Source organism: Sebastes umbrosus, chromosome 9 (genome assembly GCF_015220745.1).
Source record: "Sebastes umbrosus isolate fSebUmb1 chromosome 9, fSebUmb1.pri, whole genome shotgun sequence".
NCBI lineage: Eukaryota > Metazoa > Chordata > Actinopteri > Perciformes > Sebastidae > Sebastes > Sebastes umbrosus.
This window is the reverse complement of record NC_051277.1, coordinates 29,898,470-29,912,102: the sequence shown is the minus strand read 5'-3', so window position 1 is coordinate 29,912,102 and position 13,633 is coordinate 29,898,470. Positions and strand designations below refer to the sequence as shown.

Sequence of the window (13,633 nt, the reverse complement as noted above, 5' to 3'; positions counted from 1 at the left end):
ACGTGTATTACGATGTGTTATGTTAGTGTATGATGAATAGTGTGAATGTGTATTTTTGTATTGTCACCATGTAAACTATGTGGATCCCAGGAAGAATAGCTGCTGCTATGCGAAAGCTAATGGGGATCTTAATAAATAAACAAACAAACAAACAAACTAACAAACTGTAATTATTCTGTTTTTTTCCTACAGATTCAAGTTGAGGAGAGTGGAAGTGATACACAGCGGGGAGTGCTAACCTGTGCCCTGAGACCTGAGACACACACCTCTGGCTGTGTCATAGGCACATCATATCAATTCCCTGCATGTTGCCTTCTCAATAAAGTTACATACTGCAACATGTCTCCTGTGTATCTGTATTCAGCTCATGAAACATGATATTCATTCTGGTAAATATAACACAAAGTTAATTTACACCCTGGCTATATACACCAGTTTAGAGCGATCAGTAAATAAGGTATTGGGGGACTTCAGCAAGTCAATATTGCACTCCTATAAAATTGGGGGGGAAACAAATTATTAAAAGCAAGTTGAGTTACAGAAAACAAAATAATAATAAAATGAAAAATAAAAAGTATTTAAAAAATAATTTAAATAATTAGTTAAAATTAAAGGTAATAAGTACTACATGAATATAATTCATGGTAGTAAGATAGAAACCTTAAAAAATTCATAAATTCATAAATTACTTAATTGTAAAAAAAAAAACAGCACATAGAAAAAAATTATTAGCAATTAAATAAATGCATGGCCATTTTCAAAGGGGTCCCTTGACCTCTGACCTCAAGATATGTCAACGAAAAGGGGTTCCATTGGTACCCATGAGTCTCCCCTTTACAGACATGCCACTTTATTATAATCCCATGCAGTCAGTTACCACGGTAATATATAGTATATTATAATAGCCTATGGTAAAGTATAGCTTAGTTAGTTTAGTTTAGTATAATATAATATCCTGAAATAAACATATATCTCAGAACATACATTGAAACACATTTCTGTAAAATATGCATAACTAAAACGGTATAACAAGGCTTTATATGATCGTAATTTTATAATTGATGTGAGAGCTGTTGTTTAGGACCCAGAAGCAGACACAGACACAGCTGGGTGTTGGTTGAAAGTCAGGTGGATTTATTGTAATAAAGGTGGTGAGGGCGCTGGAGAAGGCAGGGGACAGGCAGGCTGATGAACAGGGTGGAATGACTGGAGGAATGAGCTGAGGCGGTGTGTGAGGATGGCTCGATGGGAGGCTGGCACTGGAATCCAAGAGCACAGGAGAACACAATGTTAACACGAGAAGCACAAGGAAAAAGCACAAGAATTACTCTGGTATCTATGGTACAGAGCGGCCGAGAGTATAAAAACCGGTGGGCAGAACAATCTGGCGAGGTCTGGCAGGAAAACTGGTGTTCTTGAACTGTGGGTTGATTAGGTTGATTGTTGACAGGTGCAGAGTGCAGAGTGGAGAGTGAGACCAGGTGCCTGATGAGGAAGCCGCGCCCCTGCCACAACCACACACACACAGACAGACAGGGGAGGGGGAGACACAGGGGAAACAGAACACGGGAAAACCCCTGGAGTCACGGCCAGAGCCATGACAATTCAGTCATTTTCGGGGTGTTCAGGTACAGTAGCTCATCTGGTAGAACCGGGGAAACTACTGTTTGTTAATCCTGAGCTATTTCCAACGTCAAAGATGAACTTTCACGCCCACCTGTACATTGTTCTCATTCTTTTCCGCATGTGTGTGACTGTCACATGTTGATTGATGGCTATGTACTCATACTAAAACTGTGACCGTAGTTCTCTCTCTAACAGTCTCGACATCAGTTTGGCCTCTATATTCTTGCCCGCAGCTATTGCTGGATATTTGTTTTTCCTGACTGTTATTCCGTTGATCCAGTGGTGTTATCTTGTGGCTTAGATGATCTGGTGAGTAGCCTATCACCTGACCTTTACAATGCAGCCAATCAGAGGACAGCTACAGCCAGGTTGTGTATTAAAGGAAAACACAAGGTGTGAAACACACACCTGCTGCCCACAGAGACTCGAACACACACTGGTCGAGTCATGAAGCTGACTGTGCTGCTCTGTTCTGCTCTGCTGCTCTCCTTCTGTGGTGAGTTCATTAACAGCATAACGTACTGATCTTATCACGTCCTTTAGTCTCTGATTCTGATCCTAACACTTTTTTCACTCCTTCACCAACTCTTTTCTTTTCAATGTACTTAATTTGTGACTACTATATGGCTGCTTACTAGTTTGTTAACCTGACTTATTCTACCTATATATGTTTGTAAAGCACTTTGGTCAGATCATGTTGTTTTAAATGTGCTATAGGAATAATTTGATTTGATTTGATTTGATTTGATTTGACTTTAAACGAGAAACAGTTGAAAGTGTAAGAATTAGGAATTCCACTCGTTACTGGTGTAGTTTCAGAAATACACAAAACAAAGCAGAAAACTGTATTATTGTCCAGAAAAATTAAAAAAAAATTAAAAAAGTATTGAAGAAAGATTAAGAAGATAAGATTTTAGGACTCATTAAGAGACAAAATAACTTGCTGAGATGGAGTTTTTTGTCAGTGTATTGGTCAGAGACTGTAATGTGAAATAACATTACAATTCCTTTCCATGCTACAGAAGAGAGCTATAAGAATTGTAAATCAATTGGATTATTACGAACCAACCAATGCACGTATTTATTAACTCGCATGCTTTAAAATGTTGTGTTCTAGTTGATGTAAAAACTGCACAGATAATGTAGAAAGCATCATTTGCTTCCCAACTGTATTAAGAGGTTGTTTGAAATTAGAGAGAGCCAGTAAGAATTTAGGGGAATAGTTTAAAACAAGGGCTTCAAAATGTAAAGTTCACTTTGCAAATAAAAAAAAACATTTAAAAAAATAAGCTGGTAATTACATATAAAAAAGGTATGATTATTATTTTGTACTAAACTTGGAATTTTGTTTTTGTTTCTGTAAACCTGGTAGTGAAAGGGTTAAGGCCTATTGGGTAGGTATATTAAGCTTAAACTTCAGCCTACACCTTTTTGGACAGTATTTTTTGTTTTCCATTTAGATAAAACTGTCAAAAAGGAGCAAAATATTTTTTTCTTATACTATTACTATTCCAAACGTTAAAAAAAGTGTGTTAGTGTAGTGTTTATTTATTTTAAAATACCATTATGATTTGTAAAATAACGAAAATAATCATTAACTATTACAAAAGTATTATTGTAATTTGTTTCCTCTGTTATACACCTGTTAAATTGAAGAAAACGCAATAAGCAATTGTTTTGCAGCACTCAAATGTGTGTGAGGAAGTTCAGAGGAATGTGACCATTCCTCCTGAGTGAGGTAGAGAGAGAGAGAGAGAGAGGGTGTGTACAGTCTGTGCAAGTGCATATTGGGAATAACAGCATTTTTTCAGTAGGCAACAAGGTTTTGGCATCATCGGGCAAAAATTCCATAATAACCTTTCAGCATATTGTAATTCAAGTGTTCTGAGAGAAAACTAGACTTCTGCTCCTCCTCATGGCTCTGTTTTCAGGCTTTAGAAAATCTAGCCCGTGACAGGAGAGAGCATTCCTATTGGCTTGGTATTTCCTCAAGAGATCTCAACATGGCTGCCGGGTCACAAACGTTCTCATATTACAGCTAAACAGTACACTACAAGATGATTCTGAAAACATTTGAGGAGAGAAATAGGCATTACAGTAACAGTAACAGAATATGTGTGTGTGTGTGTGTGTGTGTGTGTGTGTGTGTGTGTGTGCAGAGGGGGAGATGTGTGGAGAACACGACGACTGTCCTGAACACATGGAGCCCACAAAGGACGAATCGCTGGGGGTGATCTGATTCTACATTTATATTTTGACTATCTTTAGGATTCTTGTACTCGTCTCTAAGGACCTTTTCACACCTGAAAGTCCGAACCATGGGTTAGGTTTTTGTTACATTGTGTGCATTTGATTCGGTTAGTTTTGGTTTCACGCTGCATAGCTTCACACCAGGGCTATTTTTACAGTACCTGCGGTGGTGTGCCGGGCATTAACATGATGTAGATCCATTATATCCAGCTGGGCCTGATGCCTGGCAAGCCTCATGTGTAATTCCAGAGATAAAGACACCTGTCTGCTCTCGCTACGCACACACTAGGCTACATACTGAGATCTACCTCAAAGGAGCTACGCTACTCTTATAACATGATGCCAGCCTGACAGAACTTCCTGTAATTGGTCCGACAGTCCGAACCATTCAAAAAACATTTTCACACTAGAGACAAACTGGACCATGGGTCAAACTGATGTGGATCAAGACCACCTCTTTTCTTCTGACCAATTTCAGTAAGAAGACTCTGGTTTTCGGAAACGCTACCGCTTTTGTCGTCAGGGTCTGCCAAAATCGACACAAAATTAAAGATTAAAGATATAGAGATCGACTGTTTGGTCCGGGGGAGGATTCACACCTGTAATTTTTAGTTCGGATCGATCTGAAAAGTCGGAGAGTCCGGACCAAACAAGATAGGTGTGAAAGGGCTCTTTTAAAGACTCCACAGATAATCTGCCACTCACAATACACAAAACACGGAGACAACAGTGAAGCTGCTTTCTGTAGTTCTCCACCTAAACTGTAGCATTTCTTGCCTCTGAATCTGAGGACAGCAACATCAAATGCCTGTTAAACACTGATGAATGCACAAGTCCAAGAAGTGCAGCTTTAATCAGAATATGAAACATTAACAATGATTCAAATCTAACTGTAAAGCTTACCTAAATGCCTGAGTGTCTGATCAATAATCATGTGACTACCTGTGTTTATGTCCAGCCTGGCTGTGAGGAGTTTACAGGGCCACTTTGCACCAAGGAGTATGATCCAGTATGTGGCAGTGATGGAAAGACCTACTCCACCAAATGTGTTCTCTGCCAGAAAAACAGGCATGTAACATTAACCTATCTGTACACACACACACACACACAGAGATGCATATATGGGGGTATTATTGTAGCAATATTAATTGCATGTGGAGAGATGTGAAAGTTGCTTGCTAACCATTTTTCTTTCTTTATTACCTCGGCCAAGGCCAAGGCGTTGGTTTGTTTGTTGGTTTGTTTGTTTGTCTGTTAGCAGGATTACTCCAAAAGTCTGCAATGTATTTCAATGAAACGTTTTGGAGGGGTGGGGTGTGGCACAATGAACAATCCATTCGATTTTGTTGGCGATCCGGCTCATGATCAAGATTCAGGAATTATTTTAAGGATTCCGATCAGCCTGAGAATTAAGATCACAGAGTATAACACATGCGCAGTGTAACTGATGACGCGTTGATGAAGCGTTAGCTCATGAATATGTCCCTCCTCTGTAAGGAGCAACTAACAACCTTATGACTATTTAGGACAACATGTGATTTACGTATTTCATGTCTATATGCTTTATCGTTAAGCCAACCATTTCAATTATAGATCTGCACCATACTGTCGCCTAGTTTATTCATACTGGTATGTTGGATTTGCACCACGACAGTCACCTACCCGTAAAATGGAAAGTCATGAAAACGTGTACGCGTGTTTCTGCTCTTTGTTGAGACTTTTTGTATTATTGCTATAATAATACCCACATACGCATACACAAATGCACACACACATTATCCACACCACAATGCTGTAATTATTCTGTTTGTTCCTACAGAGAAAAGATGACAGAAGTGAAAGTGATAAGCAGAGGGGAGTGCTAACCTGTGTCCTGAGACCTGAGACACACACCTCTGGCTGACCTGAGACACACACCTCTGGCTGACCTGAGACACACACCTCTGGCTGTGTAATAGGCACATCATATCAATTCCCTGCATCTTGCCTTCTCAATAAAGTTACATACTGCAACATGTCTCCTGTGTATCTGTATTCAGCTCATGAAACATGATATTAATTCTGGTAAATATAAGACAAAGTTAATTTACACCCTGGCTATATACACCCGTTTAGACCGATCAGTAAATAAGGTATTGGGGGACTTCAGCAAATCAGTGGTAGTTGGCCATTGGCTGTACTCTTTGCAGGGTGTTTAAATGCAACTGTTTGACATGATATAGAAATTTAATATTTTTTAAAAGTCGAAGACTGCACATTGTTCAACTTTCATTTTGGATATATTTTTCAACCTCCTGATGACGGAAATGTCGAAATGTTTGCGGGGCTGATGAACACTTAACACCAATCATCAGGTACAATTCCTGTGCAGTAACCCTGTAACTCTAAGCATTCACTGTACCTGTAAATTAGGTATTTTACAGTTTAAATACAACCTTTTTTTAATATGTACATATCAAGTCAATTTTGTCAAGTCAATTTTATTTGTATAGTCAAAAATCACAAATCACAAATTTGCCTCAGGGGGCTTTACAATCATGTACAGGATACAACACCCTCTGTCCTTTACAGTGCGACCCTCTCATCGGATGAGGAAAAACTTAACCAAAAAAAACTTTTAACGGGGAAAGAAAATGGAAGAAACCTCAGGAAGAGCAACAGAGGAGGGATCCCCTTCCAGGATGGACAGACGTGCAATAGATGTCGTGGGTACAGAGTAACTGCAAAATGAAAATATAACATAGACAATCCATGACAAAAAATAATACATATAATGTGAACATATGTGAGAAGGTGGATCCAGGAGGATGTCAAGCAGCTTCCCGGCGTCGCCAAACAGATAGAGCCTGAGCAACACAACCTCCTCTCCACGCAAGAAAAGTAGAGCCTGAGCAACACAACCTCCTCTCCACGCCAACCAGATAGAGCCAGAGCAACACAACCTCCTCTCCACGCCAACCAGATAGAGCCAGAGCAACACAACCTCCTCTCCACGCCAACCAGATAGAGCCAGAGCAACACAACCTCCCCTCCACGCCAAACAGGTAGAGCCAGAGCAACACGACCTCCTCTCCACGCCAACCAGATAGAGCCAGAGCAACACAACCTCCCCTCCACGCCAAACAGGTAGAGCCAGAGCAACACGACCTCCTCTCCACGCCAACCAGATAGAGCCAGAGCAACACGACCTCCTCTCCACGCCAACCAGATAGAGCCAGAGCAACATAACCTCCTCTCCACCATGGAACCTAGAGAGAGGAGCAGATTTTTGTTTTTAATTCACAGTTGCTTAGTAATGTAAACGTATGTTACCCATGCCAATAAGCCCCCTTGGACTGAAGTAAGTTGTTAGAAAGGCTAAATCTCCTGGAGGACAGAAGTCCAGGTCTGTCATGTGGAATGAGGCACCACCAGCCGGAGAGGCAGAGAGACGTCACAGAACGGCTGATGGTCCAGCACAGAGAAGCCTGAGTAAAAGGAGAGAGAGAGAGAGAGAGAGAGAGAGGCACACAGCTGTGCTAGTGGGACATAAACAACAGAGGGTTATTGAGAGGCAGTGGCTTTAAATTAATAATGTTCTCGTCAGCAGGACTACTAGGTTGAAATTATACATTGAGACTAAGACCTATGGAAGTTTTTATTGGACTTTATTAGTTGTAATCCACAGAAGACATTCCACAAATGTGTACTTGATTTCCAAATATTTCACTATCCACAAACATGTATTTTTGTTTTTGTGTTGTGTAAAGTCACATCCACAAAAATAAAGGGTGATTTGCAAATATACTTAACTTACCCTGTAAATACGTATTTTAAGGTTTACATGTAAAGTGATATATACACATTTGTGCATCTATTTCTACAGGTGGAATGATATTTACGAATTTGCAGATCGCTTCCTGTGCATTTATGGGCCACGTGACATTTGCAACTTCCCTCCTGTTTGTTTACAGAATTTTGTCCAATTGGTACCGCACAGATCTGTAGAAACAATCTGTAAGTAAGAGGTGCATTTACTAGCTCCACCAGGAGGGGGCGACATTACCTCACATGAGCTGATAGAACTACAGTCTAACGCTGCTGGCAGAAAGCTATAGAAGAAGAGTCTAAGACAACCAACAGTCTGGCTTCTGGAGGTGAATGAATCTCCTCATTTCACTACAAACACCTAAATAAGGTGACAGCTGGCTGGAGGGAGATCACCTGAAAGTTTACTGAAAGTTAGGCCAAAAGATGGTACTCCAGTACTCCAGTACTCCAGTACTCCATCCTCTTCAGACTTTTGGCATTCTTGACTTAATTCTCTCAACTTTTCGTGTAAACACGGTCCTTTCGTCTCATGCCATTATTGGGACTGGCCGGGCGTTTATCTGGGCTAATTGGGATCATTAAATGGAACAGGCCTTCAATTTACGAGGACAATGTGATTCATAGTTATAAGAATAAAGGTACAGTACATCATTTGTATGTACATCTATATTGTAAATACTGTATTCAGTACTCTGCAAAGGTGTGACCTTTAGTTAAAATAGTTTGTCAAACTACTGTTTATTTATCTTGAACTATTTCCAACGTCAAAGATGAACTTTCACTCCCACCTGTACATTGTTCTCACTCATTTCCACATGTGTGTGACTGTCACATGTTGATTGATGACTATGTACTCATACTAAAACTTTGACTGTAGTTCTCTCTCTAACAGTCTCGACATCAGTCTGGCCTCTATATTCTTGCTTTCAGCTATTGCTGGATATTTGTTTTTCCTGGCTCTTATTCCGTTGATCCAGTGGTGTTATCTTGTGGCTTAGATGATCTGGTGAGTAGCCTATCACCTGATCAGAGGACAGCTACAGCCAGTTCGACAGGTTGTGTATTAAAGGAAAACACAAGGTGTGGAACACACACCTGCTGCCCACAGAGACTCGAACACACACTGGTCGAGTCATGAAGCTGACTGTGCTGCTCTGTTCTGCTCTGCTGCTCTCCTTCTGTGGTGAGTTCATTAACAGCATACAGTACTGATCTTATCACGTCCTTTAGTCTCTGATTCTGATCCTAACTCTTTTTTCATTCTTTCACACACCTCTTTTCTTTGGCTTTGAATGTACTTAATTTGTGACTACTATATGGCTGTTTACTAGTTTGTTGACCTGCCTTATTCTGCCTATATATGTTTCTAAAGCGCTTTGGTCAGCTCATGTTGATTTAAATGTGCTATAGGAATAAATTTGATTTGACTTGATTTGACTTTAAACAAGAAACAACTGAAAGTGTAGGAATTAGGAATTCCACTCATTCCTGGTGTAGTTTCAGAAATACACAAAACAAAGTAGAAAACTGTATTATTGTCCAGAAAAACCACAAAAAGTGAAAAAAGTATTGAAAAAAAGATTAAGAAGATAAGATTTTAGGACTCATTAAGAGACAAAATAACTTGCTGAGATGGAGTTTTTTGTCAGTGTATTGGTCAGAGACTGTAATATGAAATAACATTATTATTGGTAATCACAGTGTAATAAAGGGTTAACCTGCTTCACTTCTTTATATGTAAAAATGCCTAAAAATAATGATACTGTGCATCTTCATGATCTCAAACTGGTCCGTCAAATCAAACTGATGTTTGATGATTATTTTATTATTATTATTATTATTATTAAAAGAAATAAAAGTAAAAATGAATGTGTTTTGGACCCGTGGCGTGACAGATAACTGTGGTGGCTCATGTTTTCTCAGTTGTGGTTTTCTGAAGACGTAAACGATGTGGTTTAGATGTCGTCTTCCAATGGCTGATTTGAACTGGTTTAAGCATCCATGCTGATTTACCAATCAAATACAGACTAAAGTGACAAGAAAAGTCTATGCCAGATTCCCATTGTGTTTTCTTAAACCACAGAACTGTTTGTACCTTTATTCTTATAACTATGAATCACATTGTCCTCGTAAATTGAAGGCGTGTGCCATTTAATGATCCCAATTAGCCCAGAAAAATGCCCGCCAGTCCCAGTAATGGCATGAGAAGGAAGGGCCGTGTTTACACGAAAAGTTGAGAGAATTAAAGGTACTGTTTGTAACTTCTTACACGTATAAATCATTGCGGGTTGGTGTCCCACATGTGTGCTCGCGTGTGGCTACGCTGTTCCAACACAAACTACACGGAAGCACCAAAACCGCAAAGTTATATCTAGTGAAGCCTGTCTTGCAAAAACAAAAAGAGTGTTAACTCTTCCTGCTTCAGCCTCCCGACCGTGGTCAGAAGACACAGGGGAGACCTTAGCTTTGGTCTCCAGGGCCGGAGTCGATGCTGTACTCCTGTTCGCATAAGTATAGAAGTTAATATGTGTGTGTGTGTGTGTGTGTGTGTGTGTGTGTGTGTGTGTGTGTGTGTGTGTGTTTGTGTGTGTGTAGGCCTGTCCCAAGAGTGGAGGATATGTGGAAAACCTGGCAACCGGAATATGCCCATGAAGCCCCCAGAGGAGGAAAGGCTGGGGGTGATCTGATTCTGCATTTTTATTTTGACTACTGATCCATGAGCCTGACCCCCAAAATTTGGACGTCGTGCCACTTTGGAGGGACCAAGTCTCATTGTGATTTTTTTAAAGGTCTATGTCCCTAGTGTTGGAAAATGCATGATAGCGTTGCAGCAATGGTAGCTTTCTATGTGCTATCACTCCTTTTTTCATCCCTCCATCATTAAAATGTTCCCGTCTTTTTTCGCCATTTTACACCTAGATCCAGTATAAAAGAGGGTAACCAACACACAATGTCATGAAGTTATGTATCATTGTAAAGCTTAGACTATAATCAATCCATCGGTCACATTGTCATGACACTGAGGTCAAGAGGATTTGACCTTTGACCTCTAATGCTGCAATGGGGCATATTCTGAATGCCACTGCAAATGCCCTTATAACTAACTTCATGTATATCTGATGTGCCCATGGATGGTTCCAGCATGGCAATGGTGAAAAAAGATGGGAACATTTTAATGATGGAGGGATGAAAAAAGAAGTGATAGCACATAGAAAGCTAACATTGCAGCAATGGAATCATGCATTTTCCAACTCCAAGGACATAGACCTATGACACTTAGTCCCTCCAAAGTGGAACGACCAACACCCTGGCTCATGGGCTATACACAATAACAATTTGTGAATAAATAAACCAATTAACTATTACGAGGCAGCTCGACTCCTGCGATGCTCTGTTTATGGCTCGCTCCAAAATGTCTAAAAATCAGTCACAGATCATATTGAATACTACTACTCCCATATGAGGGGTGGAAGTAACACAAATTAAATAATACAAATTGAGGTGATGAAGATGCATGTGAATTGAAAAATAGAGTGAGTAAGCTTTACAGTTAGATTTGAATCATTGTTAATATTTCATATTCTGATTAAAACTGCACTTCTTGGACTTGTGCATTCATCAGTGTTTAACAGGCCTTTGATGTTGCTGTCCTCAGATTCAGAGGTAAGAAATTCTACAGTTTAGGTGGAGAACTACAGAAAGCAGCTTCACTGTTGTCTCCGTGTTTTGTGTATTGTGAGTGGCAGATTATCTGTGGAGTCTTTAAAAGAGCCCTTTCACACATATCTTGTTTGGTCCGGACTCTCAGACGTTTCAGAATGATCCGAACTAAAAATCACATGTGTGAATCCTTCCCCGGACCAAACAGCCGATCTCTATATCTTTAATCTTTAATTTTGTGTCGATTATGGCAGACCCTGACGACAAAAGCGGTAGCGTTTTCCGAGCACCAGAATCTTCTTACTGAAATTGGTCAGACGAAAAGAGGTGGTCTTGATCTGCATCAATTTGACCCATGGTCCACTTTGTCTCTAGTGTGAAAACGTTTTGTGAATGGTTCGGACGTTTGGACCAATTACAGGAAGTTCTGCATCATGTTATAAGAGTAGCATAGCTCCTTTGAGGTATATCTCAGTAAGTAGCCTAGTGTGTGCGTAGCGAGAGCAGACAGGTGTCTTTATCTCTGGCATTACACATGAGGCTTCCCAGGCATCAGGCCCAGCTGGATATAATGGATCTACATCATGTTAATGGCATGTGCATCATTCCAATGAAGAGGACAGAGTGTAGGCTACTGCCCAGCACACCACCGCAGGTACTGTAAAAATAGGCCTGGTGTGAAGCTATGCAGCGTGAAACCAAAACTAACCGAATCAAATGAACACAATGTAAGAAAAACCTAACCCGTGGTTCGGACTTTCAGGTGTGAAAAGGTTCTTAGAGACGGGTACAAGAATCCTAAAGATAATCCTAAAACTAACTGGAAGCCAGTGCAGAGACTTTAGAGGAGGGGTTAAAAGAGTTCTTTTCTTTGTTCCAGTTCAAACTCTGTGAGTGTGAGGGGTCGAAGTAACAGAAACAAATTGATAAAAATGGAGGCGATAAAGAGATGGATATGAATTGGAAGATGGAGTGATAAATTATCAAGTGATTTGATTAATTTAAAGCCGATTTGACTAAAACAGTTGTGATCTGATGAAAACAGAGCCACGTTTCATCATTTTCACCATCTTGCATCCATCATTCATCATTCACAACACTAAATTATCATTTATCATTTAAGACTGTAACTGTAAAGCTTACCTAAATGCCTGAGTGTCTAATCAATAATCATGTGACCACCTGTGTTTATGTCCAGCCTGGCTGTAAGAAGTTTGAAGGGAGACCATTTTGCACCAGGGAGTTTAAACCAGTATGTGGCAGTGATGGAAAGACCTACCCCACCAAATGTGTTCTCTGCCGGGGCAACAGGCATGTAACATTAACCTATCTGTACACACACAAACACACACACACACACACATACACACACACACAGAGATGCATATATGGGGGTATTATTGTAGCAATATTAATTGCAAATGTGTGTGGAGAGCTGTGAAAGTCGCTTGCCAACCATTTTTCTTTGTTTATTTGCTGTTGCTGACTAACAGGCTGCAACTGGATACGCCCACGTCAGGGTGTCAGGGTCATGTCTGCACAGGGAAAACGTTAGCTCATGAATATGTCGCTCCTCTGTAAGGAGCAACTGACGACCTTATGACTATTTAGGACAACATGTGATTTACGTACTTCATGTCTATATACCTTATCGTTTAGCTAACAATTTCAATTATGGTTCTGCACCATACTGTCACCTAGTTTATTCATACTGGTATGTTGGATTTGCACCACGCCCATACTATTATTATGCATGTAGCCAAATACGTAACCCGTGATGGAAGACTTTGACCAATCACAGGTCATTTCAGAGAGAGAGAGCGTTCCTATTGGCTGAGCTCTGGCCGGTGGGCGGTGCTTGGTATTTCCTCAACTGATCTCAACATGGCAGCCATGTTGAGATCAGTTGAGGAAATACCAAGGTCACAAACTTTCTCATTTTACAGCTAAACAGTACACTACAAGATGATTCTGAAATAGGCATTACAATAGGCTTTTTGTATTATTGCTACAATAATACCCACATACGCATACACAAATGCAAACAAACATAATCCACACCACAATGCTGTAATTATTCTTTTTTTTTTCGTACAGAGACAAGAGGAGGAAAGTGAGGGTGAAACACAGCGGGAGGTGCAAACCTGTGTCCTGAGACCTGAGACACACACCTCTGGCTGACCTGAGACACACCTCTGGCTGACCTGAGACACACCTCTGGCTGTGTAATAGACACATCATATCAATTTCCTGCATCTTGCATTCTCAATAAAGTTACATACTGCAA

General features: G+C 40.3%; 3 protein-coding genes across 3 annotated transcripts in view; all 3 read left to right on the top strand.

Annotated features, from left to right (window-relative positions):
- The window catches only part of LOC119494278 (serine protease inhibitor Kazal-type 6-like), a 15,356-nt gene extending 15,018 nt beyond the window's left edge, over positions 1-338 (top strand). The window contains exon 5 of the mRNA XM_037780041.1: positions 193-338. Within this exon, the coding sequence (XP_037635969.1) occupies positions 193-238 (46 nt within the window). The 3' untranslated portion in view covers positions 239-338. The remainder of the gene's footprint in view (positions 1-192) is intronic.
- Positions 1-5,889, top strand: part of LOC119494280 (trypsin inhibitor ClTI-1-like) — a 13,952-nt gene extending 8,063 nt beyond the window's left edge. Inside the window, exons 2-5 of the mRNA XM_037780045.1 lie at positions 1,995-2,132; positions 3,784-3,856; positions 4,835-4,944; positions 5,696-5,889. Coding sequence (XP_037635973.1) covers positions 2,074-2,132; positions 3,784-3,856; positions 4,835-4,944; positions 5,696-5,741 — 288 coding nt within the window. The 5' untranslated portion in view covers positions 1,995-2,073 and the 3' untranslated portion in view covers positions 5,742-5,889. The remainder of the gene's footprint in view (positions 1-1,994; positions 2,133-3,783; positions 3,857-4,834; positions 4,945-5,695) is intronic.
- LOC119494279 (trypsin inhibitor ClTI-1-like) lies at positions 1,191-13,633 on the top strand. The gene is made up of 6 exons (XM_037780044.1): positions 1,191-1,628; positions 1,928-1,994; positions 8,734-8,869; positions 10,282-10,364; positions 12,545-12,657; positions 13,444-13,633. Exons 3-6 carry the CDS (start codon positions 8,821-8,823, stop codon positions 13,499-13,501), a joined length of 303 nt encoding a protein of 100 aa, XP_037635972.1. The 5' UTR covers positions 1,191-1,628; positions 1,928-1,994; positions 8,734-8,820; the 3' UTR covers positions 13,502-13,633.